This window comes from Cryptotermes secundus, unplaced genomic scaffold (genome assembly GCF_002891405.2).
Source record: "Cryptotermes secundus unplaced genomic scaffold, Csec_1.0 scaffold202, whole genome shotgun sequence".
NCBI lineage: Eukaryota > Metazoa > Arthropoda > Insecta > Blattodea > Kalotermitidae > Cryptotermes > Cryptotermes secundus.
This window is the reverse complement of record NW_019739210.1, coordinates 7086-33416: the sequence shown is the minus strand read 5'-3', so window position 1 is coordinate 33416 and position 26331 is coordinate 7086. Positions and strand designations below refer to the sequence as shown.

The window sequence follows — 26331 nt, the reverse complement described above, 5'->3', positions numbered from 1 at the left end:
TGCAAAATATATCATTCTTAGAGTATTCTCCGTCATAAGGGGCGTGACAATCCTGATAGCATAACAAGCGGAACTTAACTTTTTTAAAACATGTTCAATGTGCCCCTTCCATGACAACTTTTCATCAATAATCAATCCTAGAAACTTGATATTAGTAAGATCAGTGATATGCTTATCTGCAAAAGTAATGTTTAAATCAAGCTTCTGACTGTTTTAGTCCGAAATTGTAAAAGATGTGTTTTGTCAAAATTTAAATAAATCAGATTACTCCTAAACCACTTATTTAAGTCATCAAGAGTGGTATTTATCTCCGTCAAAAAGTGTACAGGATTAGAACCAGTTACAATCATACTGGTGTCATCAGCATACAGCACTAATGTATTATTTTTAGAAACCGTCAAAGGCAGATCGTTAATAAATAAAAGAAAAAATAGAGGGCCCAAGATAGATCCCTGCGGCACCCCGTGTTTGACTATCTCCCATTCAGAGTAACTATTTCTAGAATTATTTTGAATTATCACCCTCTGGTATCTCTCTGTAAGGTAAGATTTGATCAAGGCATTGAATTTCCCTACAATGCCATAGTATTCAAGTTTATTCAACAGGATACTGTTCAGAGTATAATTTTAACATTACACTGGGGCAGTTACAGGTAAATGTGATGTAGCAACATGGTACAGATACTCATGTGTACTGACTCCACCATATGAAAACATCCCTCGATAAAATTTTGACAGATGCATATTTTTCATGGAAAATGTTAATTGAATGTATTACTTCACAAAAATGCTACTGAAGTCAAATGCAAAATGGCAACACAGCATGAGGAACTTCAATCATATGTCTGTGAAAATTATTCATTTAACTAAAATTCTATTATGGGTACAAACCTGGAATTTAATTTTCTCTCCAAATCTTGTCTAGAAGTAGGGGTATATATATTATGAAAGTAAAAATGGTATGCTATAAAAAAATTCACATACTGTTTGCTTTCATTTAGTAATTATGTTAGGATGTCATGCAGCGTATATGTATTAAGAGCAATTCCACCACCCACATGGTGAACAGCAAATCTACCCACTACAAACATTAAATGCACTGTACTACTGGTCACAAAAACATGTCCTAATTATGTTTCCTTCTCATCACTATTAGTTGACATCTGATTTTTCAGATGCCAAATTGTCCTACATTCAGATAAATACAGAATACTAATTACTCCTCCAATCTTGAGGTTCTGCCAAGGGCATAATCCCCTCCTCCCAAGTATATACTACTACAAGTCTTGGAAAACAATTTTACAAAGCCTGTCTCTAACATTTCATAATAAATACTTATGAAGGTACCTGCTCATGAAGACGAAGGTTTGATGTGGTGTGGAAAGACTTCCTGCAGACTGGACATTGATAAGGTCGCTCGCCTGTGTGAACTCTCTGATGAGAATGAAGTGCATCCTGACGCACAAACTGCCTCCCACATTCATCACATCTGAACCGTGGACTTTGGTGCCGGTGCATATGCTCATTGAGTTTGGCACGTGAAGCAAACTTTTTGTGACAGATATCACAGGTGTGATCGTATCTTCCTTTAGGAAAACAGAAGCTTTGTTTATTACCATCATTCAACACCAGAAGCATTCTTTCCTAACAGCATTACTGTTACCCTAAGGCAGGGGTCTGCAACCTTTCCATGTTTCTGGAATCTTGTAATATGCTGCTGTGATTTAGGTTTACTGAATTTTTTAACTTTTCCATCATCTAGCAATATGGACAGGGTACAATATTTTGCAAGCTGGATGTGTTTCCAGCTTCAGGAGCAGCCTGTTTCCAAAACATGTTGTAATCACAATATTAATTGTACACGGTGGACAGAGTCCAGAAAAGCCAGTAATCCTAACTGTAAAATGCCTCCATCAAAACAGCATCAAAATGATGCTATTATGACGTTGAGCAGAATACAAATCCTCTCTTTAATTTTTACCTTGTGACAAAACATGAATTCAATATTATTTAAAATTCCTGAAATCCCGTGTCATTTAATACAGACTATACATGAATTTCTGTCAGATTTCTTTCCCTGGATGTGATTTAGAAAGTTAGGAAAAGTATGCAAAACCGTAAGCAGGCTGAATGACTCATTTCAGATGTAGAGATTATAAAGCACTGACCAAGATTATGGGTAGGTAGGGATATGAAAGGATATGACTGTGGCCATTCTGGAGATTCTATTCAGGTATTCAGGTAAGAAGACTCGAGGAAAACCATGACAAACACTGATCAGCCGTAAGCGACCCAAGGGAGACTCAATCTGCATGCCTTTCAAACATAAGTTTAAACCTTTATTGCTATATTAACTTCTACTTTAATGCATTTTATGTCATAGCCTGATTACGTGAACATTACAACACATCACAGTCCATGCGATTACATGAAAATTACAACACATCACAATCCATGCATGATTTCAAATCATGCAATAAAGTTCATGGAAGAATGAGACTTAAATTTAGACCACAGACCATTACACGAACAAAGGACTGGGCAGCAGTAGTTACATCTAAGAGTCCAGTTTAGGAAATGCCTACATCAAATCTCAAAAAATGTAGGCTACCCTCACTGGGAAGTTCTTTAGTCTCAACATGCAAATACTGGGGCAAATACCATCTTTAGAGAGGCCAACCCCTCAGAATAATGATAGCACTAATGACATCAAAATGGAGATGGCCTCAGATATTGACGAATGGCACTATTCAGTGAATGATTTCTCAAGAGCGGATACTACACATACACAACTACAATGCAGTTATGCTTCATGTGAATCAGAAATGGTACCAATTTCTGTGCAAAGTTTGAAATAATGTGAATCGCAAATCCTGAAAATCCTCCTTACTTTACATTTATTCATATGAGAAAACTTGTCTTGAATTATGCAAGGTCTTCAGGAATGCACCCTTGCATAAGATGTGACTACGCTGTACAGCACTAACAGAAGAAGCTGGTGAAAAAGATGCCTGACATCAGGTTTACTAATGGAAATGTCAACATCAATGGATTATTATTTGTCTAAGGGCAAGAGGTCGTTTAATTCAATTCACCTGTGTGCCTGGCAAGGTGGATATTCCGGGTGACTTTCTGAGAAAACTTCTTTCCACACACATCACATGGAAATGGCTTATCTTTACTGTGGGTCATCAAGTGAACTTCCAGGGAGCTGCGACGTACAAACAGCTTGCCACAATCTGCTGTAGGTGTGAAGAATAACATTATTACCTCATTCTATAGTGAGAAGTGAAATAAACTCTTTTACACTTGTTCTTCCTTTATGGCTGTTCTTCCTGAGCAATGATAACAAATTCAGTTATATAATGCCTTTGGTGGACCAATATGGGCCATTAAGTAATGACTTTAGCTTGGCTGTGTATGGTTATAGTTTATTACATAAGCAATTTAATACTGGCCACTGGATTTCTCACTCTTGTCACTGTTGCATCTGAAATATATTCACACATATCAGGCCCCTCCTAAGACAAGACTGCAATGTTGAACTTTTATCTTGCTTTTAGTGAGTAAAGAAAATGTCCAAAAATAAATCACATACCGATATGAGAGTTTAATACAACTTCCTCTGAGTTTAATTAATTAAAAACTATACCAAGATGTATGGCACTAGATGGAGGCGAATGACTATTAAACAATGTGACCACTTTATTACATCCAGGGAATGGGCCCAGGTACACACTGAACAGAAGACTAGGTTGGCCCAGAGCCAGTGCAGACATGGTGATAAAGAGAAAAATCCTGCTTCTACTGGAAATCAAATGCCAGTCATCCAGCCTGTAGCCTGAGCTAAATAAAATTAAAAACAGAGTGATGAAAATTGGCTTTGAAGATGGGTAAATTAGATGGTACTTCATTGAACAGAGATATTGGGTTTTTGGACCCAATATCTCTGTGTGTTATACACCATCGTCAGAATCCTATAGTAACTACATTAATGAAGTTTTTTATTATTTGGGTGCTAAAATTTTAGAAAGACAAATCTAAGGGGAAGAGAAAATCCACCGAGATGGATAATTTTACCAGATATAATTTGCAAATAGTAACTGCTAGGAAGATTAAAGTTATGTTTTACACACGTATTACCTGCTCTGACACAAGTAACAAATGTACTGAAGGCACAGAATTAAGACAGATGTAAGCAGATTAAAAGCAGTACCTTCTAGAGTCTCCACAAAAAGGACAAAAAGATAAAATCTGAAACGAGGGCATTAGAAGAGATCTGAAGGTTCATCCAACTAAACACAGAGTTGTAACAACAAGCCATGGAAAAGAGAGTCAAATTTTTCGCCTTTCAACACATAACTAACTCCATGGAGATGAGCCCTTCTTGAGAAGAAGCCAGTTGTGCAGCTACTCAAGAATTTCCCAACATTTTGTGAAACCTGGAGGTTCATTATCATATTCAGAAGAGCACTCCAAAGGTCCTTATCCTGAGCCGTATCAATTCAGTCCATACCACTCTATCCTATCTCTCTTAAGATAAATTTTAATATTATTCACCCACCTTTCACTATATACCAAGCATTTGTAGCACACTGTAACAACTCACCATATGAAATATGCTATAAGCTAACACTGCCGTGATATTCTAAATATGTGGGCACTACAGCGCTAACCGGGATCAAAATTCCTCATAGATTGTTGCTGTAACTGCCCACAGCAGAATGAATCATTAGCACTGATACATAAGCGCACACGCACTACTGTAGAGCAGAGAGATCATTTCTCTGCGACTACTGTGCCCTTCCCCACTAGCTTGAGTGCAGTCCTGTTGCAGATTCCCTCACATCAGTTTCTGTACATGCACACATTTACAGGAATACTGTAAAAAGATAACACAAACTTACCGTGCTTTATAATAGGTGCCAGAAGTGACTCCCTTCTGTTTGCAAACACGCCTTCCATCGCATAAATAAATTATGCAACACTTTCTGAAGATGGTCCATGGTAATTGAACTAATTATGCGTGTTTTTTCATTCTGCAGAGCTTCAGTGGTGCGAGGTTTATTCTTGTAGACTTTTTGACAATAAACATATGCTGTTCACTAGCGAACTTCATTTCAGTATAAACATCGACTGCCTATCGACATCTCTAACACAGACTGACTATTAATGTGACTTTAACTGCAGTGACAAGATCATGCCACATGACAGCATGCGTTTATCAGCGCTAATGACTCATTCTGCTATCAGCAGTTACAGCAGCAAACTGTGCAGAATGTTGGGCCCGGTCAGCGGTGTAGCCAAGTTTCCTCCTTGATTAAATGCAGTGTCTTGTGCACATCAGATGGCTGTGTTGGGTTAAGAACATACCTTCACATTTGTTTTCTGCATAATTTCAATGAAACCTTGATGCGAGAGTTACAACAATGGATTAGAACACTTAGCAACAAATGGAACTACAGCTATACAGGTTAAAAGAAATGCTAGCTTGCTCATGCTTTGTACATTCTAAGTCCTAGGCTTAATATCACTAGTCCTTAAACTACGCTCCTGCAGAACACTGGTGGTCTGCTACCTAGATTAAGGTGTTCCAAAACTAAGATCATGTAATAGCAGTCTTTCCCACTTCACAGTAAAAATAAATTTCAGGAGTACATTTCTAGATTTTATATTTTTTTTGCATTTTCTTTATAGTGGCCAGGATTCAGATAATTCCATCCATGGCAACTGTTGTGTCCTCACTGCCAACACAGAGATATTTCTGTAAGTAGCTCTTAAATATATTTCATTGTAGTTCAACAGCTTCCATAACAGGAAGCCTAACAATAACCTCACTTCCCAACAGACAAACTGATAAAGTTAACATGACACTGTTCAGTAATTTCATACAGTAAATACATATCTATGATATTATATAGCCACAAAACAGCTGATCATGTTTAGTTTGACAGCAGTTTTTTTTTTGCACACATATTTATTTATTTATTTATTTATTTATTCACTTCACATCCATGGATCATTATACATGACATAGGACATGTCTGTGTCTGTGTTTTACACAGTGAAATTAGAGTGTATCATTTAACAATTCTTTGCAACTTAAACTTAAAATATGATACTGGTACTTCAATTATTGATTTCATGTTAAATTGGATACTGACTTTCAGTGGGTCAACGGCTAAAAATCAGTCTGCCAAAAAAAAAGGTTCACTTTCATAGGCAAGGCTATTCCATCAACCATGAACAAACTGCAACACAATTTACATGGCGATATTTACATCATAACTATGGGAACAGAACATGAAGCAGAAAGTCCCTACCCACGAATGTTAATACTAGCAATCCTTTGTGCACAAGTGTTGGAAATGAATTACCACTATGAAATCAATTGGAAGATATACCTGAAAACTATCCTGGTGCTATTTGCATGGTATATTAGAAAATCTTACAAAACAGCTTGCTTATGCCAGCCAAAATAAAGAGTCATATTCAGAGTCAGCATACAGATTTTAATATCTAGGATGTGACATTCTTTGCTTCTAAGATTGACAAGCTGAAAACAAGCCATGATTCAAGCAATGCAGATCTCCAACGAACAATAAGTTACTGAAAACATCATATGTAGTAACCAAACAAAAGCAATGTCAGTTGAAACTCAAACCATTGCAGAAAATTTTATCGAGCCCTGCATTCTGAATGTTGTGAGCGTTGTAACCGTACACATCCTTCACGAGGTGTCTTATTTGTTTGTGCATAGCGACTGGGTTTGGCTGTGGAAATGAGATGCCACGGAGGGATCATGGTCCTCTGAACTGGCCTTTTGTTGCAAGGGACAGAAGGGAGGTTGGTGAGTCCATTGCATTCATGGGGGGAGTAGGTATACCTTCTTTCGTCCGTGCGCTTGGTCTTGTAGTCCGCCGGGTGGAAGGTTCGAGATTGCGGTAAGAACATGGTTTCAAAAAGCAGCAGCGGGGGTAATGAGGGAGTGAGGGAGTAGAAGTCAGGCAGTGAGAAGGTTCATGTGGAACCTGTGCTGGGGGATTAACCGATCGAGCCTGCATCCGAAACGACATAAGTGAGCCAACACCCATGTACCCCTGGGATACAAGACTCATAACGCTGAATTTAGCAGAGGCACTACACCGTGAGGAAGTAAAGCGTGTGGGGTAGGGTGTAGCGTAATGCTGAATTAAGCACCCTCAAAGAGAAAATTGGGTGAGATCCTCTATCCAACAGCATGGTAGGTAGATGAAAAGGTTACAGTGGCTGAGGCATAGCATTAGAGTACATCTAGCAACGGTGGTTAAGAAGATTCTTGAACAACAGAAGAAATAGGGGAAGGCCAGAGGATGTAGAGAATGATTCAATACAGGTGTAGGATAAGAGATGAATGCTGAAGGCAAATAATAGAGGAGAAAGGGCATCTATAGTAAAGGAGGTAAAAGTTCTCAGAGGATAAAGAGCCAACTAGTAGGTATATATTAAGTTTACTTCTGTAAAAACTTCATTTCACTTAACCTTTACTGAATGTTGAGACGGACTTTTCTTAAAACAATCACTGTAACAGCAACCTAATTTGTTCATTCAAATGACAATATAATATACGCATGCAATGAGACAGAGTCACCTGTCAAGTAATGCACTCACGGCAAGCCAATGCAGACTCAGTATTCAGATTGTGCTGTCGCAGGAGATGCGACTCAACACTAGTCTTAGATGCAAATGTCTTGTTGCAGAAGTCACAAGGAAAGGGTCTCTCCCCTGAAACACACAGCATGACATCACCCTACAAAGCAGCAAGTTATGCCAACATAAGAAACCACCAAAGACACAATTCGTTGATTTGACAGACCACTCAGTTGACACAAAAATATTTACATTATTATTTGGAAAGGAGAGAGGACAGGAAAGTTTAACCTATGTACATCACAACCAATTTAAATGTATTTTAATTTTTAAGTAACGAATATGTAGATGAATTATTATGAAGTTACAAAGTTATATTATTATATAAGTTATAATTATTATACTTACTCTAATGATCATGTGCCACCTGACATTACTAACTAAATTTTCATTCCTGCCTGAAAACTAGAAAAAGGGAAATTTAACATACAGCTACAGTGTTCTCTTCCCTAAAATCACCTTTTGGCTATTTATGCAACTTTTACACATTTTGTCTCACACAGTTGGTTCTGGGCAAAAAAAAAAAGAAAAAGAGTAAAGTATTTTCTGCATGATTCTGACCAAATTATGGGGCTCTACAGGTAAGGAACTTAGGTAGATACACATAAGTATGGGGACAGAGAAGACTGCGAGGTTATTACAGTGATAAAATGAAAAAGTAACATAATAACATATAAAGTATTTACATATTTTGTACATATTACTGAACTGTATACTTATGCTATCTCCATGAAGATAGTTTTACCCAAATAATTCATATCACTTTCAAAACTATAAGAAATATCAGCCATGTATTCTGTCAGTGTTGGATTTAAGGCTCTCACAGCAGTGATTATGAAGAATTTTATCTTGGCTTATTCTTTAACCCTGAAGACAGAGGTGCTGAAATGTTGGTTAACTCTCACCACATTACATGACTTCACATCCAAGAAGGTAGAACTCTTCACGTATTCTATCAAGTTATGTATCTTTTCAAGCAGCAACATAAGGTGGCAATATACTGTGATGTATTTGCACTATGCAGGACACCCCCTCCCCCGCCAGCGGTGACATAACATCGGAGTGCTATCGCTGCTACGGTAACAGGCCACTCAACACTCTGCCCCCCTTCCCCGCGGTGATGTAACAGGGGGGGCACCGCTGCAACACGAGGCAACAGCGAACAGTATAAAATGCCAGCTGAGCAGTATGTGAAGACAGTGTGTGATCAGTAGTGACACACTGTGGATCGTGAAGTCCAGCCGCTATGAGTTGAGTTGCATCGAGTGAATGGAAAGGACTACATCAGAAGACGTAATTGTGATACTGCAGATGGCAGTACTTGTGTAATTGTGAGAGCAAGTGTTCAATAAATTCGATACATTCAATACGGTGTAAAGTTATTTGTCATTTGACATACACCCAACATGTGATAATACTATAATAACTTGTATGTGAGCCAATCACAGTAGCTGCGTGGTCTAAGGCACGAACTGTCTTCGCTCACTTGAACCACACTTAAGGCGTGAGTTTATTCTGTTTGTGTTGTCCTGTGTCTAGGTAGCAGCCTTGCAACCAGCTGNTGCTTTCTTCATAGTCACCGCCGTGAAAGCCTCAAATCTTACAGCTGATCACTTGTCCAAGGAGTCCTATTGTCTGTGCAAAAAAAGATTACAAAACTGAAAAAGAGGCGAGGGCCCAACAAAGGGCTGTAGCGCCATTGATGAATGAATGACTGGAATGAATGAATGAACTTGTATCTGAACCACTAATTAACAGTTAATTACAATTTTTACTCTATATATTGTCACGTGTTGGATATGTCACACAACAAATAACTTCACGCCGTCTTGGATCAAGCAAATTTATTCCACTCGCCCTTACAATTCACAATGACACCACTACGCAGTATCACAATTACGTCTTCTGCTTCCATTCACTCCGGCAAATGCTAGACTGCAACTTACTGGCTACTCTCTCTCTCTAGTTAACTGGCTCAATACCCACTACTCACTACTCTAGTAGTTTCCGCATTGACAACACAGAAAACAGTTATGGGATAGCTACCACTGTTGCGTAACATTATGTTTACAGGCAATATATAGGAAATATGACATCTGAACAACCTTTCACCTAAATACTTTCATCAACATACTCAGAAATTTCAAGAGTACTCTTTGGACAGTGGGATTACACCCCAGAAGCTCATTACTCTGATTAATATTATTTATGTCGCATGTAGAGCCTTGGTACTGGGTAAATAATAATGATACTCTCATGTGTATCAGCGACTAAAGATGGGGTTCAGATTGGTAACTGGATTTACTGACCACTTACAGGTCATAACTGCAACTAATTATAACACTTCCAAGATGACTGTACTTATAATACATAACTAAAGTCTTCAAATCACATGTTAAGTCTTCACAGACCAACTTCTAATTCTTCTTCTTCTTCTACGAACTCCCCATGGCTATCTCCTACTGAGAACTGACTGACTCGTAGCATTGACTGTCTTCAAGATAACGCCTCTGCACAGACCACGTGGAAAACACCCTCTTCTTTTGTTAAGGACACATGTTTACAGCTTCATTGCCTGGCAACAGATGTCCTACTGTTCCATGCGTTTGCTTGGCACGGACCACATATCACAGTTTCCCCTATATTGTTGTCACGGTCTTAAGGGTGGGGTGTTTACCGGCTGTCACAGAGAAAAGGCAGTTCTTCTATTGTTGCCTGTATCCCTTGCAGTGAGAATGTTTACAAACATTCCTCTATTGTTATAGAAATGATCCCTATGCCACAACATTGATAAAGATTATCAGTGATGATGAAAATGCATGCATCCACCCACGTGCACACGCACACACTAATGGGATAACCTGGATTCAAATCTATGGTTTATGCAGGTGAGATCAAAATAAACACGCCTTAATGACACATCCACCGTATCAGTTCTCTTTATATGTTACACTACTGAAAATGATCATTATATGCTTTTGTTTTCTTTAATTAAATCATACTGAAATAATTGTATCCCTCATTTGTCATGGCATTCCTATAAATAAAATATCCCCAGAGACCAATTTTGTATAGAGTGCCAGATGAAAGGTATCCACAATAAAATAATCATATCTCAGAAAGCATTTACTACACACATTTATGGGTTACACCATTACAAAAGGAAGCTATCAAAGTTTTTTTTTTCTGAGTACATCATTTTCTCCATACATTTCAATGTGGGCTGCCTTTGTGGCATGACACACATCCAGACGATATGCAACTTCATTCCACATTGCTTGAAGCATGTTTGGTGTTTTGGTGTTACTGTAGCCACAACATCCCTTATGTGGGCTTTCAAGCGTTGAAGGTTGTTGATCTTAACCTGGCAGACAATGTTCTTCACTTAACCACACAAGAAAATATCCAATGGAGTTAAATCTGGCAACCTAGGAGGTCAAGTGTTTGGTCCACCTCTGCCAATCATCTCTCTGTCTAGGTGATTCCTACCATGGTGGCAGAATTGTTGTAGGATGGTTTGAGATGGTAACTGGAGCAGCTCATAAAGCTCCAGCATGTTAAGTATGAACATCTGGTCACAGTCTTTTCCAAAAATAGAAACGGTTCAGTCAACTTGTCATGCATTAAGCCTGCCCACATGTTCACTTTGGGGCTGCCTCTCTCCAACTCACATGTGACATGTGGATTTTGACTGGCCCAAATCCTGCAGTTGTACCTGCTTACAACTCCACTGATGTGGAACACTGTCTCATCCAAGAAGCACACTTGGTGATAGAAATCGGGTGACATGTCAATTCTTTCTAGCATGTCTACAGTGAAGTTTGTGCGTGCTACTTGGTCACTCGGTTTTAGTGCACGAATCATTTGAATCTTGTACACTCTTAGGCAGAGCCTTTTGTATAGCGCATTGTGCACTGCTGAACATGGAATTTGTAACTGCTAGCTAGCAGCTCAAATTGATTTGTGCAGATTTCGCTGGAATGCCTCTCTAATGCGACTGATATTTTCTTCAGAGGTCTGTGTCTTTCCAGGAAATTTTACATGCAACAGACTACCTACAGTCCTCAGTTTGTTGTCCCAGAACCGCACTTTTCCATGCAGGAGGTCTGACATAAATATTGCATTCTAAAATGACACTGGACAGTAGTAAGAGATTGCAAATCTGTTAGACACAACATGCATTGAACATGTTCCTGTGGTGTGGACATTGTTGCTGAGCTTGCCGAAGGTCACCAGCTGGCACATGCGTATAAGCCGGGCATGAAAAAATAAAATTCAGAGTTTTTCTTTCCGATGACATCAACCAGATGTGTGTGTATGACAATTAGTTTCCGAGATATAAATCCTTTATTTTGGATACTTTTCATCCGCACACCCCGTGTTACTGTATTTACCACCATGGTGATGGACCATATCAAGCAATGAAATAGTGGCAGACATAAAAGACTGTAAAGACTGGTTATAATCACCTAGCAACACGCACAGAAATTAAGTGAAATGGAGGGGAAACAGATATCACTCTAATGAGAGGATTCTGTATATACAAGATACTTGTAATTTATGACATCAGAAAAATAAAATATCATCATACCGGTATGTGTCCTGTAGTGTCGAACAATTGCAGACCTAGTGCTGAATGTTTTGTCACAGGCAGGACAGCTATACATTCCATTACACAGTCGCTCAAATTTTATGGACTGCAAAAATACAATTTGTTAATAAAAACCACTTTACCAGAAAACTATCATTCATACAGAATGTCTGAGAATGAGAGAACACAATTCAAACATTTTTTATTGAGAAAATAAATAGAGCCAGAAGGGTAGACGTTTTCGCTACATTACAGCTGTCAAAGATTTACACATGATATTGGTTCTATCAAGTGCACATGTGCCAGTTTCAGGGAATTTGAATACTGGATGGACAATGTGCACTCAGGTTGATGTGCAGTGAAATGAAGAAAGGCAGGGAAAAACTTTCTGAGTAGATGTTTCATGTGGTGAAATCTGTATTCTCCTAGCCCTGTTTATTTTCTCAACAAAAATGTTTAAAATGTGTGTATTCTTTCTTGGACACCTGTAACTAGTTACACTCAATTTCTCTACATCTACATTAACTCTTCAATGAGAAACTTCAGTTATGAATTGAGTACCTAGTGTTCTTTCAAAATTATCTCTACAGACCTTCATTCTGAGAACTGTCCTTCCTGTCTCAACTATCAGTTACCCACATTACACAGTTCACAAAAAAAATTAACTTCACAAATGAAACAGATTAGCTACAGAGGAGAGTATCATAATTTTCTATCTTTGAAATGGAAATAAAACTGTCCAGGTAATGTCTCAAAATATGTGAACCAAAAAATATAACAGCAGCAGCAGCAGCAAACTGAAACATGAGATTACCAATGGCACTGTAACCTAAATGACACACAAAAAGATCCAGTAACTATGCAGCGAAAATATCTGACTACACTACACATTTTTCATCTTACTAATACGGGAATTCTCAGATGGTAATTAGACCAACAGCAGCCTATGCCTGTGAAACCTGGACACTTAAAGAAGCCATTAAACATAGACTTTTAGTCTTTGAAAGGAAAATTCTAAGAAAGATCTTCAGGCCATTAAGAAACTCTTATGGCTCCTGGAGAATTAAAACAAATGACAAACTAGATAATCTAATAAAAGCAAGGAACACAGTTAAGTTCATCAAAGCCCAAAGAATAAGTTGGCTTGGATACATGTCAAGGATGGAGGCTGGACGAACAGTTAAAAGAATGACTGGCAGCCACATGCTGTAAGAAAGAGAGGCGAACCTAAGATTAGATGGAAAGATGACGTAAGGGAAGATCTAAAGGACTTAGCAATTTATAACTGGACAACTTGCACACAGGACAGAGGTAGTTGGAAGGAAATTGTTGAGCAGGCCAAAGCGTTTAAGAAATGAAGCTGTCGAGCTTTATGAAGAATACTGAAATGCTGAGTTGTGGTTGCATCATTCTATTCTAATAGGAATTTAGAGAAGCTCACTTGACTATATTAGCAACAGATCTAGCATTCTCCCTGCAACTTCCAAAACTCTACACCAGCACAGAACTTTCTTTCCATGTACTGCAGATAAATTTAATTTGCCTCAACCTGTGTGCATATACATGGTGTGTCCAGGATCTGTTAGGACTTCTTTTTTTTTTATTTTGCCCTGCAATGTCATCTGTTGGCATTAAGATTCTTGGAGTGTCAGCTGTGGCTGTCTATAATTTCAAAGTGCAACCATAGCTGCATCATGTGTTCTGACCTTGAATGTAACAGTACTGTTCTGACGCTCGTCAGAAAATGATGGTTGAACAGACAGCCAACATCAAATTTTTTTGAAGGCAAACCAGCCAGAGAAGCGTACAAAATGATGAAAAGTATGTATGGTAGTGATTCTTTGAGTCGCTCGAATACTTTTCGGTGGTATGCTGTATTTTGTGAAGGCAGGGAGGACAATGAAGATGCTCCACGTAAATCAAAGCCGAGAACAAGTCGCACTGAAGAAAATGTGAAAAAAAGTGACCAAAATCCTTGCATCAGACAGATGTGTTTCTGCAAGACTCATTGAGGAGCTTTTGGGAATACCAAAAAGTACTGTGCATCAAATTTTGACCTAGGATTTGGGCAAACAGAAAGTCTGCGCACAGTTTGTACCGGACATGCTGTCAGGCGATGAAAAACATGCCAGAGTGGAACACTGCAAAGACGTGTTACGATGAGCCCAAAGAGATACACAAAATTGATTGTTACTGGTGACAAGACATGGTGTTCTCAACATGAGCCTCTCACAAAGAGGTAGAGTGCAGCGTGGTTGAGCCCAAAGAAGCTGAAAGCAAAGAAAGTGCACGTGCAAAAGAGTCAAGTAAAGACACTGCTAACTGTTTTCTTCAATTCCAAAGGAATCACTCATAAGGAATTTCTGCCAGAAGGTCAAACAGTGAATTCTGATTATTATCTCAGAGTCCTTAATCGTTTGCGGGAGAGAATTCTTCAAATTTGACCTGAATATAGAGAGCAAGGTTCCTGGTTTCTCCTCCACGACAATGCCCCACACCACAAATTGCGATTTTTTGGCCAGAAAAGGGACCACAGTCCTGGATCATCCTCCATATTCGCCAGATTTGGCTCCAGCAGATTTCTGTTGTTCCCAAAAGTTAAGTTAGCGATGAAAGGAGACCGTCACGACACCATCCCGGACATTCAAAGGGAACCTACCATACTTCTAAATGTGATTCCACAAAAGGAGTACGGTGACTGTTTTTGAAAACTTTTCAATCGATTCCAGCTATGTATTGATTCAGAAGGAGACTAGTTTGAATAAAAAGAGTGAAATTTTGAAAATAATTCACATCTTGTATTTTTAATGAACAGTCCTAACAGAACCTGGACATATTGTGTATATATTTTACAGCTCAAAACTCCAGTTTACAAGGGAGGGGGAACAGAATTTCAATTTACCTTGTCTTTTGAAGTTTCTTTACCAGTTGCCCTATTTGCTTCTGAGGAAGAACTTTCAATGCAGTCAAGGTCTTCAGGGTTTTTATCATTGGTACCTGTCATGACCACCATATGGAGCTCTGACAACTGTGACCTGCTGGGATCATTAAGACAATCAAGATTCCCACCATCTTTATTTTTATCACCTTCTTGGTGACTCTGGAAACCATCATTGCTATGGCCTCCAAATTCTGACCAGCTGTTGTGGCTTTTCTCATCCAGAATAATAACTTTTGCTTCATCTCCAATGCCTTTGTCTAGTGGCCATTCAGCATTTTCTCTGACGTCTGCCTCAAACGTTATTACATCAGTATTTACACTCTTTGTATTGAGTTGAAGTGCTTTACATTGCTGAAGAGTTGCCTGAAATTAAAAGACAAATGAAATCTGTCCAGAGTTTAGCATACTGTTTTGTTTTCTGTAAGACTTCAGTAGATAATACTGTCCATTCTAAGGTATTCTTAGAAAAGAAACAGCTGCCAAAGTGACATGCAATCATTACAAGAATTTCCGGCATTGTTTAAAGCTTGCATCTCAAATAACACTGTTGCTGAAAAAAAGGTAATGCTAAATATGAGTAAAAACGATATGTTTAAACTCATCTTGCACAAATAGACATTTCTAGTCAAAAATAGTTATAATATAAAACCATCGTGTCAGTGAAATATATATATATATATACACAAGTATACACATACAGTGTGTTTCATGACTTTATGTCACAACTTAGGAAGTTGTTCCCGAGGCCATTTTGAGAGAAAAACGTTATATTAACATGGGAACAATTCTCAGTGGTTACAGAGATATGGGTAGGCAAAAATGATGTGTATGCTGAAATGTGCAGGTGTCAGTGTGCAAACACATTGGGCTACAGGTCCATGCAGATCCATACTGTGACATGTTGCGCTAAGGAGAACCACCCCCCACCAGCAGTGACGCGGCGGGTGAGTCAGCGCTCCCCTCCCCCTCCTCCGCACGGTAACGAAGCGCCCCCTCCCGCCCCTCCGCGGTGACATAACGTGCAACACTACGTACCCGTAACCGCTTCCTACTGTGACGTGGCGCGTAACAGGCACCACGGCGGATATATAAGGAACTGCACAGCAGCTAGGAGTCAGTTATAATGTGGACATCGCTGAGTTAAGTAGTCGACGAGCGAGTGTGTTATCAACAGTTCTCCAGTCAGCCGACTATAGTGGAGTATAACAACCGTCGCGGAAAGAAGAACCGGACGTGTGTGTAATTGTGTAATTGGGAGTGTGTGTGATACAGTGATACACAGCTCCCCGACTGTAAACGTGTAGACCACTGAAGACAGAGCGAACTGATTTGCGCATAGGGTTATAAAGTGTGAAACCCCGCAACAGTGTTAACAGATTAATGCGATTATGGTTATAAAGTGTGAAACCCCGCAACTGTGTGATAAGTAATTGTAGCCGTTATTTGTAGATTGTTAAATAAACCAATTAACCATCTCTACGGCGTCTTCAGTAAACGGAAACACGTTACAATACAAAAGCAGAATAGTGGCTAGTAGACTGTACACTACTTACATGTTGTGTAACATTTGCACACCATAAGGAATCTGAATGGAGAACATACTGTTTACATTTGGTTACATTTTGTAGTGAAGAATATGCAGTTATGCACTTTGTGGGTATTGTAATGAAAATGCTCTTGCTGCTTTTGAAAAATATTCAAGATGTTTCCCCAGTGGGCAAGTATTTCGTACTGTCTGTAGAAAACTGCAAGAAAGAGGGATGCTTCCCAGTATGTCCCTGCCAGCTGAATGTGTCAAAGCAAAACATGGATGACCATAAGATGAACATAGTGCATACGTATCAGTATCTGACACTCTGTACCAAAACTGATGGCACACATTTTGAATTCTTATTACAGCAATGACAGTCCAGGGTATGTACAATCACGTAAGATGAAGTTGTCTCCATGCTTAACTAATAAAGCACTATACCATGAAGGCGTGTGGGAGAGTGGATGTATAGATCCACATTTTCTTGACCTTAGCACTAGTTGGAGGTGAACGGTCAGCTTCACGCCCTGGCCGCTTTACCCCACAGTACCTATTGGACAGGATGTTGGGTGGAACCCAGAGTTGGTTTGGACAACATGGAGAAGAGAAAATTCTTGACCCTACCAGACTTGAACTCTGACACCTCAACTGTCCAGACCATAGCCAGTCACTATACAGACTACTCTACTCCAGCTCCGGATGTACACTCATGTATAAGAATTAAGTATCATTTTTTGTTACAATAAAGTGTTCACTGAATTCAAAGCATCTTAACTTTCCCTAATGACAGCTTTGTAACAACTGAGAAATGTACCCCCACCTCCCACTCAGAATGACCTCCTGAGGTTATAAGATAAGTTGTGAATAACTTGTAAAAATAGGTACATGAAGCAGAGGCCTTCTTGAGAAGATAAAAGACACCTTGCTATTCGAGAAATTCCCAGCTTTTATAGAAACCATAAAGGTTCATTAGTGTTCACAAGAACATGCAATGTGCCCCTACACTAAGCTACCTGAATCCAATCTGCACCGTCATCCAATTCTTTTCAGATCCTTTCAATATCACACTTCCATCCATTCACAGGTCTTCTTAGTGGCTCTTTTCTTCAAGTCATCCTACCAAAAATTTGCAAACACTTCCCTAATTTCCAATACATCCTAAATGCTCAGCCAATCTAATATGCCTTCACTGATTCTAACAGTATTTGGCGAGGAGCACAAATTATAAAGCTCCACATTATGCAATTTTCTCCAGCAACCTCTCACTTCATCCATCTGAGGCACAAAGATTTCTCCTTAGCATTGTTCTCAAACACTTTCGGTCTATATTTTCCCTTCATTTGAACAAAGAAGTTTCAGATCCATCAAGCTATAGACAAAATTACAGTTTTGTGTTAAAATATAGAGAACTATAATTTTGCTTGTAGCTGCCTTTACATTTTTACATAGCTGACAAAACTTCCGAATTGAATTGTAACAACAATTCCCCAAACGTAATCTGAATTTAATTTCCTCAAATTAGGAGGGCAAATTATTCAAACTGTGAAACATGCAGATGACCTTGTGTTAATGGCTAAGGAAGAAACTGTGCTACAGGGTATGATTGCTATACTAATCGAAATTGGAAGGTGCTATGGCATGGAAATGAATGTGGAAAAAACAAAAGTAATGAAAATTTTGAGACAACCAACCCCAGTCACAATAAAGATAGACCAAAAACAACTGGAGAATGTGAAATGTTTTAAATATTTGGGTAGCTTGTTAACAGATGATGGAAGGCGTACTTGTGAAATTAAATCTAGGATTGCCACGGCAAAAGCTGCATTTAGCAAGAAGAATCTTTTTACCAGCAAATTGGACTTAAATTTGAGAAAGAAACTAGTGAAATGCTACGTTTGGAGCATCACTTTGTATGGGGCTGAAACTTGGACACTTAGGGCAGTAGATCAGAAACACCTGGAAAGCTTCAAAATGTGGTGTTGGAGAAGGATGGAGACGATCAGTTGGACTGATTATGTGAGAAATGAAGAAGTGTTAATTAGAGTCGGTGAGCAGAGGAATATCCTACACGAAATAAGAAAATGGAAGGCTAATTGGATTGGTCATGTTTTATGCAGAAACTGCCTTCTAAAAGAAGTTATTGAAGGAAAGATAGAGGGGTGGATAGAAGTGACAAGAAGACGAGGAAGAAGACGTAAGAAAATGCTGGATGACCTTGGGGACAGAAGAGCATATTCTCATTTGAAGGAGAAAGCTCTAGATCGCATTAAGTGGAGGAACTGTTTTGGAAGAGACTGTGGACCTGTCGTCTGACAGATTACTGATGAATGAATGAAGAATACAACTTTGATATATTAGTGTCACTTCAAAATATCTGAACACTGTCATATTTTAAAGGCTCTATTAGCTATCCTCATCCTATGAGTTTGTCCTGGTGATGAGATATCAACATATATTATGTTTTCTCTGGATTTACTTCTAGATCAACCTCTTTACAAGCACCTGTTACAGTATTTATGTTTCCCACAATAAATTACCACAATCAGCAAAGACTAGAAGGAAACAGATCTCATTCAGTTCCAATTCCTCCTAACATTTTCATGTGACACTTAAGAAAGTGATAGAATTAGTGCTCTAGTTCCTCATAAAAGCTGTTCTTTGTATATCATGTTTATTCTCAGCTGGGACATGCACAAGAACAATACCACACCAATGACCTCTTTGTATTGTATACAACATTCTGTCACTCACAAACTCTGTCCTCTCTACAGGTGATAATCATCCTCTTTCATACAAAAAAATTTTATCCCTAAGTAACAACTAACAATACCATTTATGCAGAAAAATGCATAATCTTCTGGTCACTGAATGCCAATCTTGTCCCATAAAAACTACTGTACTGTATCTCCACTAAATCTAATATACACTTCACTAATTCTATTGGTACTTTTTTTCAGTGAATCTAACTTCACACATTCCAAGTCTCAAATCTTGTGTCCATTTATATTGTTGAGGTCATTCCACAAAATTCATCAAAGTCCAAGGACCTATGTAACATTTCATAACATGCTCATTTATTATGGTGAGAAGTTATTACCACCCTACCAATAGTATAAGTGGATAACCACCCCATGTCAGCTATCTGCAGCTACTTATCAAATATATTTGTAATCTTAAAATGTAACATGCCAGAGTGAAAATGGACTGCTTTCAGTCTGACCACTGTCAGAGAAATGTATTGATTGATTGATTGATTGATTGACTGATTGATTTAACATCCATAACTGTTACATTATGTACAATTGGACAAGTCAGTTTTTAAAAAAATATATTAGATTAAACATCACATCAAATGACTACTAATATAAAGAAACCATAGAAAAATAACATAATAAGTCCTTTGAATATGGTAAAACAGTGGATGAGTATAATAAGGCAACAAAAGCTAAACTATAAATTACATGCAATAGCTAAAATAAATTACCTAAGTATCTTTGTTCTATTATTAAGCTAATTCTTGTAAATATATTCTTGAAGGGAATAAAAAGCTTTGCACAACAAGTAATCCTTTGATTGATGCTTAAAAACCTTGAACTCTTGAATACTTCTTATTTGAGAGGGCAAGTTATTATACAATCTTATTCCCATGTTAATCACACTCCTTTTACAACGTGAGGTGTTACATGGTTGGACATACAAATTCTGCTTATGTACTGTGTTATAACCGTGCACATCTGAATACGAGATGTTATATATCCTATTTTTCCTTAAAAAACACAACGTCTCAAAGATATACAATGAAGTTAAGGTTAAAATTTTAAATTCACCAAAAAATTCTCTACACGATATCCTGTTATTGACTCTTTTGATCAGTCTTAAACATTTTTTTTGGATTTTAAATACAGTTTGAATGTCCTTTTGACCACAGCCCCAAAAAATAATACCATATCTCAATAAAGATTCAAATTTCGCAAAATACACACTTCTCAAAATTGGAAGACTGACCAAATCTCGTAAGGATTTGATAAGATAGATGGTTTTGTTTAATTTTTGAACTAAATGGTGAATGTGAGAGGACCAACTTAAATTCTCTGTAATATATATACCTAAAAATTTTAAATTAGCTGTGTATGTTATTTTCTTATTATTCAAATAAAGTTCCGGTTTATCAATTTGACGGGGACCACGTCCCTGAAAAAAGAGTGCTTTTGTCTTTTCAATATTAATAATAAGATGATTTACCGCGAACCAATTTTCTAATTGATGCATAGAAACTATAGTTTTATCATTTAAAGATTTAAGATTTTTGTCAATAATTAGTATATTGGTGTCATCTGCAAATAAAACAACTTTCGCTTCATGAACAGCTTTAGGCAAATCGTTTATAAACATTAAAAACAAAAGAGGTCCCAGAACCGAACCCTGAGGAACACCGTACTTTATTTCCTTACACGAAGAGGAGAATGATTTTTGATTTGGAGACTTGGCATCAACATGGTCAATTTCTACAAACTGGGATCTACCCGTAAGATATGATCTCATCAAAGAGAGTGAAATTCCTCTAAACCCATAAAGTTCCAATTTAGCCAACAGTAATTTGTGGTTTATCACATCGAAAGCCTTGGAAAGATCCAAAAAAATACCCAAAGCAAAAAACTTATTGTCTAATGCTTTCTGAACATCCTCAATAAATGATTGCAGTGCTGTATGAGTTGATTTATTTTGTCTAAAGCCATTTTGGGCATCAGATATCAAATTATGTTTATTTAAGAAATTCACTACTCTGTTATATATTAATGTTTCAAAGATTTTAGAAAAAACAGGTAATAGTGAAATAGGTCTATAATTAGATAATTCTTGAATTCGTCCTCTCTTATGAATAGGGCGAACTTTGGCAATCTTCATCTGATCAGGAAAAATTCCAGTACAAAGAGACAAATTAAAAATAAATGTTAAAGGTTTACAAATAGGTTGAATACTAAATTTTACTAACTTTTCTGGGATTTCGTCATAGCCCGCGGAGAGTTTACCTTTTAGTTTACTAGTCACACTAAGTACCTCATTTTCTGTAATTGGTACGAAAAAAATCGATTTAGAAAATGGAGTAACTTTACATGCTTGGTCATACTTAGGTTTTTGATCATTTAATTGGTTTACCATTTTTCCTGCAATTTCAACAAAAAAAGAATTAAAATGACCGGGAGTGAGGAGGGGGTCTAAGTCAATCATGGAGTCCACATCCGAGGTTTTATAATTTATTTTAAAAGCTTTCCCTGATTCAAAGTTTATAATTTGCCATAATGCTTTAGAGCGGTTTGTTCATTTTTGGATGAATTTGTCGTTTTCTTTTTTACGAGCATCTGCTAACACGTTCTTATAAATTTTTTGATACTTTTTTATATAGTTCAAAGAATGCCTAGGAAGAATCAACTTTTTCTTTAAGTAACATAGAAATTGAAGCCGCTGTCTAGAAACTTTTACCCCTTTAGTAATCCATCTGGATTTGATGTTTTTTACATTTACAACTTTTTTTATATGAAACATGTTCAGGAAAAGGTCCCGATACTTGTCTAAAAAAGACTATAAGCTTTGTTTACATCAGTTTGGTGATAAACCTCATCCCAGACTTCCCTTGTTAACCTCGAGTTAACATGAGAAAATTTTGTTTTAACATATGTAGTACAGAGGCTGGCATTTGCTGCTGTGTAATCCTGTAAAAACACTGTTTAAGCAAATGGGGCATATGCAAATGGTCACCACAGTGCAATGAAATACCATTTATGATTTCAAAGCAACCACAATGTAAATTTGCTATTACAGTAATAAGCTCACCTTCAAACATTCCATAAACGAAATTAATCTTGATAAGAATTCCTCCTCTTTATGTGTTTCCAATGTTCCACTGAGATCTGAATGAGAAAATGAATAGAACTGCAGTATCCCAGCTTCTTTCAACTAGAAATAAAAGGGTATACCATACTGCAGATAGAAGTGGCAAATATATATTTTACTGCACATCAGGAATAGGTTATCAGGACGTAACAAAGACAAGCAAAACAAGTTGACAGAGTACAAAATCAGTTTTCTCATGATTAATACGAAAATGTCACATGCAAAAAAAAAATTACTGATTACTACATAATCTTTTTTTCTTTTGCTTCCCATGAATAAACTCTGAACCTAAACCCCAATATTTTCTCTGTTGTGCTCTTAGTTTAACTCAATGCCCTGACGCATGCACGCACGCACATACACAATAGCTGAAGAATGTTTCCATACTTGTCAATACTCAAATTCATCCATAGCCTTCCCCTCCCCACCATTTCTTCTGCTGTAAAACTTATCTCCTTTGTTCCTGCTTCCTGCATAACCAGATCTCTTTACAAATGGCACCTGCGGCCCTTTATATGGAATACTGTCATGCTTGCATAGTACCAACAGTTTCCCACATGCTGTCACTGCAACAGTTCAATTGGTGGTCCTCTTAGTTTTACCATTGGCAGAACTTTTAAACTGTCACTATGCAACAGTGACCTAAGTTTATTCTTTATAAGATTCATCTCATTATAGTCTCTCTCACAGGATGCTGCAGAATATAGAATGACAGCCACTAACGATATCGTCTTGCTGAGAAGAGGAGAGCTCTTTTTCTTGTACTGAAACAGATTTCAGTAAGTTGACAAGTTTCTTTCGGTCACATAACAGATTTGAAATGTGGTAATAAAAGTGGGAAGTATGGTTATTTTAAACAAATTAAAACTTCTCATTTCATACCAGCAGGCTATGAGGCCGTATCAATATCAGACTAGGGTGCAGTTACCTTAAAGGTGATGTATGAAAATCCCTCTTCTCACACTTTATTCCTGATTTAATGAGCCTCCTTCTGCCTGTCTAAGTTTTGCTTTTGCCTGTGTTATTTCAGTCAGCTGAAATTTTTGGATTTCTTCCACTGAAATACTACAAAAAAATCTACATTGGTCTGACATTGTCTTCTAGCTTCACTAAAGTGCAATTTCAACATGTTCTTTTACATGGTTCAACATTGGACCTTCTCTTTGCAAAATTAAGGACTGCTTTTTAGAGATGGGAATAAAGTCCATCAAGAATTTGTTAAAATGATGCTAGAACAATAACACAAAAATTCAAAATAACATTCAAGAATTGAAGGGAGAAATTTAGGTAAAACAACTGTTGGAAATTTTTACTTGCCAAAAGCGAAAATCTACTCACTTCAGGTGAACAAGCAAATGAGCAACTATACAAAGGCTGTTGCTAAGTAATGACTCCAGAAAACAACTGTACGGCAACAGAGGAACAGTGTCTTCTGTGTGGTCAGCATTGGTCGGTCAGTCAGGTGGTAGGGGATTGGCACAGTTCAGTCATTGTAAGCTGTTGCTGTGGGGCCGCGCCATAGCTCAAGCGGTTAGTCGCTGGCTTCCCACCGCGGCGGCCAGGGTTTGATCCTAGGTCTAGTCAAGTGGGATTTGTGGTGGACAAAGTTGCACTGGGGCAGGTTTTCTCCAAGTACTTTGGTTTCCCCTGCCAATTTTCATTCCACCAATTGCTCCACAATCACCCTCACCTATTATCATCTGGGGCTGATACAAAAGGCCAGAAGTGGCCGCAGTGCAAGGGACTTAGTCCCACCCCACTAGCAATAAAAAAAAAAGCTGTTGCTGTCAGAAGCTGGTGGCTGAGGTCTGGGGCAGTTCAGGAACCGTGAGGAAGGGGAATGTCCACCGCTGGAAGCCGCTACTAAGCAATGGCAGTGAAGATGCGACAATATATATATATATATATATATATATAAATGCCTAGAACACTCTTTAACATATTATCTTTGTTGCAACATGCTTCAATGACTGCTCAATGTTATCAAAAGGTGACTAACTGCACCATTTAATTAATGGTTTGTCTGTCCTACTGCCAATCTTCTGATAAAACTTCTTAAGGCATAATTAGCAAAGCTTCTCATTGTTGTTCAGTTTGCTCATGTAATTTATATACATCTACAATTAAATACCTGTACTGATGATATTTAATCTGTTCTTAATTGCTGATGGCTACTTGCTTCATCTTTTATTTAACAATATGTACAGCCAGTCTTTGTTTCATGTCTTGCTAACAACCCTATAATTTACACCCACTATACTTCCTGTCATGTAGCATATTCTATTCTGGCAGCTTGTGGTATTGGTGTGTTACTGTTCAATTGTGTTGTCAGTGCTATCATGGAGCTTCTTAATGCAATAACTTAACATCCTGACTCTTGTCATTACTCTATGATATATAGAGTTGCCAACATAGATTATAACACTGATCACACAAAATACTGATATTTTGGTTTGTGTGTATATCTTAATGCAATAACTTACCATCCTGACTCTTGTCATTACTCTATGATATATAGAGTTGCCAACATAGATTATAACACTGATCACACAAAATACTGATATTTTGGTTTGTGTGTATATCCATGAGCGAGTATTCTGTACACTCTATATTTATCGTTTCATATTATCATTAAATTCACATACTTGTGTCACTGCATGCAGATGACACCAATGCAGGCATATAATGAAGTCTAGTCATGGTCAGCTGCATCTCTTTTATCACATCTTATGTAAATTCATAAGTTTTACTTATGTTATTTCATAACACATGCAGTAACTAAGATTATACATAGCTGCATGATAGGATAACCAGTGAATTGTGAAGTACATGTAAGAAAGCAGTCACAGCCTAATTTGACATATCCTGGAATTTCCCCATAGTGTCTGTAGAACACCACCAGAAGTCTCAATCAAGACAGCGGGTCTTGCATACCAGATCCTAAGCCAGGACCTCCAGAATATTATACAGCAATGATCACTTGATCAGTGTTCAGGGTTTATTCATTGCAAAAAAAAAAAAATGTAATTTACAACATGTGATCCATAAAATAATAAAGTTAGCCGCTACATAACTTCAGAAGTCCATATGTCGTAGTAATATAAACTAGTGAACAACAATTCAAACGAACCTAACCTAAAACTCTATAAGGCTTTATAACATGAGAGAAACAGAATGTACGCGAACTTTTACGCACACACATCTGAAACTACATAAATATTCCATACCTCAAATACAGATTACGATATACCAATCAACCATTGCAGCACTTTTTGGGGCAGTTCTGCTGCTTCCTAGTTAGGTTTAAAGTTAAGTTAGTTCTACAGTCGCAACTCGTACAAATTAAAAAAAAAAGGACTGACTTTAACCGGCTGCCATAGCACCTTTTTGTTTATAAAACTACACACAAAATGCAACATATCACTACTTACAAATGCAAGTAATCTAGGAAAGAAATTCAGCAATTCCTGTGCCATTTCTCTCCACGCAATTACCATGGTAAGGTTATCTACGCACTGTCAACCGGGAAAAACAAGACCCCAAGACCGTTATACTGCGTAGTTTCTGAAAATGTGTGTACGCCGTTGAGGTATGTTGTGCAACTAATTAGATTAATTAGTAAGTAAGGACGTTGATTTGATGTTGTGAAACGAGAGTCGACATTTACGCATGAATTTACATCTATGTG

General features: G+C 37.8%; 1 protein-coding gene across 4 annotated transcripts; it reads right to left on the bottom strand.

Moving 5' to 3' along the window:
• Positions 1 to 871: 871 nt before the first annotated feature.
• LOC111871652 (zinc finger protein 239) lies at positions 872 to 26331 on the bottom strand. 4 transcript variants are annotated; one of them, XM_033754330.1, is made up of 7 exons: positions 26075 to 26331; positions 22584 to 22706; positions 15182 to 15583; positions 12280 to 12385; positions 7650 to 7763; positions 3095 to 3238; positions 872 to 1585 (listed from the first exon to the last, which is right to left on the bottom strand). In XM_033754330.1, the coding sequence occupies exons 1-7, from the start codon at positions 26138 to 26140 to the stop codon at positions 1335 to 1337; spliced, it is 1206 nt and encodes a 401-aa protein (XP_033610221.1). In that variant the 5' UTR covers positions 26141 to 26331; the 3' UTR covers positions 872 to 1334. The 4 variants fall into 4 exon arrangements, with proteins under 4 accessions (XP_033610221.1, XP_033610222.1, XP_033610223.1 ...); XM_033754331.1 differs by lacking the exon at positions 26075 to 26331 and adding an exon at positions 25871 to 26006 and having other exon boundaries at positions 3095 to 3241; XM_033754332.1 differs by lacking the exon at positions 26075 to 26331 and adding an exon at positions 23031 to 23405 and having other exon boundaries at positions 3095 to 3241.

Coding starts and splice junctions, on each gene's coding strand:
- LOC111871652 (XM_023864889.2), bottom strand. CDS start 26,140: ATGGTAATTGCGTGGAGAGAAATGGCACAGGAATTGCTGAATTTCTTT. Junction 15,584..22,583: donor CGTTTATGGAATGTTTGAAG/GTGAGCTTATTA, acceptor TTTTAATTTCAG/GCAACTCTTCAGCAATGTAA. Junction 1,586..3,094: donor CCACCTTGCCAGGCACACAG/GTGAATTGAATT, acceptor GTTTTCCTAAAG/GAAGATACGATCACACCTGT.